The sequence below is a fragment of the Sander vitreus genome, chromosome 3 (assembly GCF_031162955.1).
Source record: "Sander vitreus isolate 19-12246 chromosome 3, sanVit1, whole genome shotgun sequence".
Classification (NCBI taxonomy): domain Eukaryota; kingdom Metazoa; phylum Chordata; class Actinopteri; order Perciformes; family Percidae; genus Sander; species Sander vitreus.
Window position 1 is genome coordinate 25,938,711 of NC_135857.1, and position 5,250 is coordinate 25,943,960.

The window sequence follows — 5,250 nt, forward strand, 5'->3', positions numbered from 1 at the left end:
CCCGGTCTCTAAATCAACTGTATTTTTACGCATCAGGTTCAAATAGGTGTAAAGACGCATCGCCGTTACATCTTCAGTTAGAGGGGTCTGGCTTGGTTCGACAGCACTAATTCAGACAAAAACAACTAAGTAACAAACAACCCAGGGTAAATGAAAAACAGAGGGAGGGAGTGATAGAAAAAAACGAGAGAGGGAGCGAGAGAGAGAGAGAGAGAGAGAGAGAGAGAGAGAGAGAGAGAGACACCCCCTGGAGACTAGCTAGGAGACCCGGCCCCCGGCCTGAGAGAAGGAGAGAGAGAGTGAGGTAGTGAGGGAGTGTTTTAAAGCCAGCAGGAGGCATGATGTCCTACATTAAGCAACCCCATTACGCCGTGAACGGGTTAACGCTGTCCGGCCCGGGCATGGATCTGCTCCACTCCGCCGTTGGATACCCCAGTAAGTAATATTACTTATGACTGTATGTTTTTGTTTTGTTTTTTCAACAATTTAAACATGTCTTTTAATTGTAGTTTCAAGTGTAAAAAGTGAATTTTGATATGCAGAAACTGAAAGAATCCACAATAATGTCATGTCTTTTGCATAGAATGGTCTGTAAAAAAATGAACAATTTACGTGCAGGGTATGTCATTCTTTTTTTTTTCTTTTTTTTTTTAAATGTATCAGTAGGCCTATATGCTTTATGAGTATGAATAGATGTCTCTGGTTCTTCAGTCAGCAGAACATGTGTTCACTTGACCTATAAGTTCAGCGGATTATAGAGTCAAAAAACAATAAAAACGTGTGTGAATGGAAACGCAGCTTGTTCTCACACAGACTTACCATCAAAACAAACTCCAATCTGTTGCTCTTATCGTGTAACCTATTTACAAAATGATGCTTAGTGTATATTATTTTGTGCCATAATGTTGTCTTTCATGAATGGACACTTCTTATATTGTTTGGATGGCCTACGTGACCGTGAGCATCTGTCATCTTTGAGAAGAGAGTTTGAATGAAATGATGCCGAGGTTTGGCACCGATGACAGAAGGCGTGTTACAAAGCTTGGCCTTCTTGTCGCAGATTAGAGTTTAAATCAAAGAAGATTTTTTTTTTTTTAATTCAGACATGCTTTGGAATGACTTTCGTTTCTATACTTTGTATATTTCGATTCGAACATAAATAGAAAGATAAAACCATAAGACTTGTTATATCATTTTATTCGATCCAATAAAAAACATCCATAATCAAGACATGTTTTTACTCAACACCGCATTTCTTCAGATAAGACACGACATGCCAAATATGGTCCGATGAAAATTACCGAATCAAACTTATTAAACTTCATTCCTATTATTTTGCAAAACATGTTTTGAAAAATCGATATATATTCTCGGGCAGTTTCTAAAATAAAGAACCGGGGAAAAGTCAAGTTTTATTATGGCTATTTGCGAATTCAAGGGGGGGGGGGAGGGGGGGGGAGATCATATAGGCCTAATCTACTTGATTCATAGGCAATCGTTGACATTTCATTTTGTGGAGTTCCTTATTAAAATAGCGTTTTAATAATGCATTAAGGGATTTTAATAGCCTAATTTCGATTAGAATTTTCGTGCTATTTTCAATCTATCGGCCGGTTGAATTGTGACATTTTTTTATTTATTTATTTATTATTATTTATTTATTAGAGTTCAATGTTTGAACCACCACATATACATGTTTTAACAATTTTGGTGCATACTATTTTAAATACCAACATAAAAAACAATCATATTAATAATAATAATAAAAATAACATCGATTTTTTTCTCTCCGTTGTAGACACCCCGCGTAAACAGCGTCGGGAGCGCACCACCTTCACACGCGCACAGCTGGATATCCTCGAGGCTCTGTTTGCCAAAACGCGCTACCCAGACATCTTCATGAGGGAGGAGGTGGCCCTCAAGATCAACCTGCCCGAGTCCCGAGTCCAGGTAAAACATTACAAACAAGTATACAGAATATTGTTTCAGAATTATATGTTTTAAAATTGTATTACATTCATGTCATAATTCATTTTGCACTGCACTGGATATGAGTTGAAGAAGGAGATTTGATAATCAAGTATTGATTATATAATTAACCTCCTCTCTAATGCACCCCTGGCTTCTTCCAGGTCTGGTTCAAGAACCGTCGTGCCAAGTGCCGCCAGCAGCAGCAGCAGAGCACCGGCCAGTCCAAACCACGGCCCCCTAAAAAGAAGGCATCCCCTGCTCGTGATGCTAACTCTGAGGCCAGTGCCAACGCCACCAATGGATCATACAGCCCTCCTCCCCCTCCTCCAGGCACCGGCATCACCCCCAGCTCCAGCTCTGCCAGCGCCACGGTGTCCATCTGGAGCCCAGCCTCCATCTCCCCGCTGCCAGACCCCCTGTGTGCCTCCACCACCCCCTGCATGCAGCGCACCACCTCATATCCCATGACCTACACCCAGGCCCCAGCATACAGCCAGAGCTACGCAGGCTCCTCCTCCTACTTCACTGGCCTGGACTGTAGCTCCTACCTGTCCCCCATGCACCCGCAGCTGTCGGGCACCGGAGGTGCCCTGAGCCCCATCACAGCCGCCTCGATGGGTGGGCCTCTCAGCCAGTCCCCCGCCTCGCTCTCCTCCCAGGGCTACACAGCAGCCTCGCTGGGCTTTGGAGCCGTCGACTGTCTAGACTACAAGGACCAATCTGCCTGGAAGCTCAATTTCAATGCCACTGACTGTCTGGACTACAAAGACCAGAACTCCTGGAAGTTCCAGGTCTTGTAATTAATAAGAAGTGGGAGGTGGGGAGGGAAGGGGATAGGGGAAGAAACGAGAAATTGAACAAAATTGAAGTAGGGTGAATGACCCCAGATTACTTTTGGTGTGTTTTAGAAGAAGGAAGAGACCTTGGGACACAGCAATCAATTAATCATATCGGTTGAAGAACTAATCAGCTGAAATAGTTTCTTCATTTATGCTAGTTCAGAAATATTTGTGTGGAAGTAAACTGATCTGTTGATGCTTGACTTGGTGATTGTAAAAAAAGAGATGACAGTAGTGTTCCTAAGTTAAGCAACATAGAAATCAGCCTTGAAATCAATGAATGGCTGTGTAAAAGGAAAACAAGACTGCAATATCTGTACAATAAAATCTAATTAGTGAGGAAGAACAACAGCTTTAATTGTCCAGCTCACTGGTATTGGGCCGAAGTTGTGATTTAAATACAGTATAACTGTATTACTGATGACAAGAGATTTTAAAGTGAACACGCATTAACAAAGGTGGTGACTTGTCACATGCTAAATGCCTCCTTTAGATTGATAACTCAGTAGTTTTGGTTAATAGAAATTCCACCTGCCTCCACTTGGACCACATTTGAAGCAGAGCTTCCACAGCACAACCGCTTCAGTGACCTACAAGTTTACTGCTTAGACAGCCTTGAAATGGATGTGTGAAAGCACAGAACTGACTAGAGCCCAAGCTCATGTTTATTTCTTCCTTAGACCTTGTCTTGTATTTTCTGTGATGTATTTCTTTTATAAAGCTGCTTTTCATCAGCAAGCTGACTCAAAAAGCTTTGAGCCAAATGACTCAACTAACCCAAACTGACATCTTAAGGAGGTGGCTTTACAAGGTGGCCACTAATTAAAAAAAAAAAAAAAAATACCATGAGAAAAAATGTTTAGCAGACAGACACTGATGATTCCCAGTAGCCTTGTGTGATACTGACCCTCTGCAGCCTGTGTGTGATACTCGCAGAGGTAGTAGAGTTGGTCACTGAAGTGACTGCAGTACAAACCTGTTGCCTTTGAGCATGGTTGAAATCATTAGCAGAATGGCTCGTTCATTGTTAGTTTAATAGGATCAATTCCAGACAATTTGTGCAACAATGGTCACATTGTGGCTATTGGCAGCCGAGTAGATTTCCCCCCACTCCATCTCACAGTGTTTGCATGAGGTTAGCGGATTGTTGAAGCAGTTCATGAATCTACAAATGACTCTATTATTATAAACTTGTTTTGCTGATAAACTGCTCCAGTGAGGCATTTGATGGGAGAGAAGTCTACACCAGAGAAAGGGAAGGGACTGGGCCGCCATGCAGCCCCCCTTTGCACAGAGTTTGGTGCCTCTCTCAACTTCAACCTGTAAAGATGTGATGGGTACCCCTTTATGTGTTTGATGTATCGTTTGATTTTGATTTTTTTGTATTAGACTTAAACAATATTTCTTTTAAGAAATTGTGAATTCGTTGAAGTAAAAATTGTGGTAATTTGTTTTGAATATTATTATCAGTATTATTACTATTATCATTAATATTTTGTCTTCAGCTGACATGGACATTGCTAATATACTTTTTTTTGGTTCTTTTGTAAATATATAACTTGAAAATGCAATCATGTCTGGTATCAGCAATAAGTTGTTACGCAGGCGCTCCACCCAACAGAATCTCTCTCTCTTTCTTAATTTCTAGAAAACTGCCAACTTTTTATTTGTTTCTGTTTCTGTTTTTCTGGTTTCTGCTTATTCTTCTTCTTTTTTTTCAAACTCAGGGGTTTATCCAATACAAGTAGCATTAATAGGATACAATGCTGTTTATGCTTCTTAATCATTTACTGTACTTTTATCTTTTGCATTACTATAATCTTCTCTGCTTATTTTTTTCTGACATGAATTATTTTGTATATTTTATTTTGTCTCCTGTGTTCGACCAGTCTCGCCACTACCATGCTAGATAGCTATGATGTTTCTGAGACATTAAACGACTTCATTAAAACTCTGGAGTCATTGTGTTCTGTAAGTCATTGGACTTGACTGTTTAATTAGGCTACTGAATATTGGGGGTCAGTGTTAAACCAAGGTAGGGCTATATGACATGTGCCCCTTTTGGGCTACAATAGGAGAAAAAGGGAGTGTTGGACATCCAGGAGAGAGGACATAGGGAATCAGTTTCTGAAAGCGTTCCACTTATCAATACAAGAGGTTGAGTGGGCATAAGGCAGAGATGAGAGGGAACAACTAGAAATAGAACTAACAATAATACCGAGTCCCACTGCTCCTGCCAGCACTAAACTGAAGTACCAGAGATGGGCAGATTATTTTGGATTGCTGAATGCTTCTGTGTTCCTGCCACCGGTAGGCCAGAGGGTCATCACCACGGGGGTTGTGAGGAGTGGAGTGGATAAAAGGTTTTAGGGATGTTAGCTCATGTTGAGATGCTTAATATCTTGAAAAAAGGCACAAATCACAATGACACAAAACACCT

At 41.0% G+C, this 5,250-nt stretch overlaps 1 protein-coding gene across 1 annotated transcript; it reads left to right on the plus strand.

Annotated features, from left to right (window-relative positions):
* Positions 1-338: 338 nt before the first annotated feature.
* Positions 339-2,771, plus strand: LOC144513254 (homeobox protein otx5-like). Its single transcript, XM_078244277.1, has 3 exons — positions 339-435; positions 1,799-1,950; positions 2,133-2,771. The coding sequence occupies exons 1-3, from the start codon at positions 339-341 to the stop codon at positions 2,769-2,771; spliced, it is 888 nt and encodes a 295-aa protein (XP_078100403.1).
* Positions 2,772-5,250: the final 2,479 nt, after the last annotated feature.

Excerpts from the sequence above, each read along its gene's own strand:
- LOC144513254 (XM_078244277.1), top strand. The coding sequence starts at position 339 with ATGATGTCCTACATTAAGCAACCCCATTACGCCGTGAACGGGTTAACG. Across the intron at positions 436-1,798 it reads CTCCGCCGTTGGATACCCCA|ACACCCCGCGTAAACAGCGT; the intron begins GTAAGTAATATT and ends TCTCCGTTGTAG. Across the intron at positions 1,951-2,132 it reads TGCCCGAGTCCCGAGTCCAG|GTCTGGTTCAAGAACCGTCG; the intron begins GTAAAACATTAC and ends GGCTTCTTCCAG.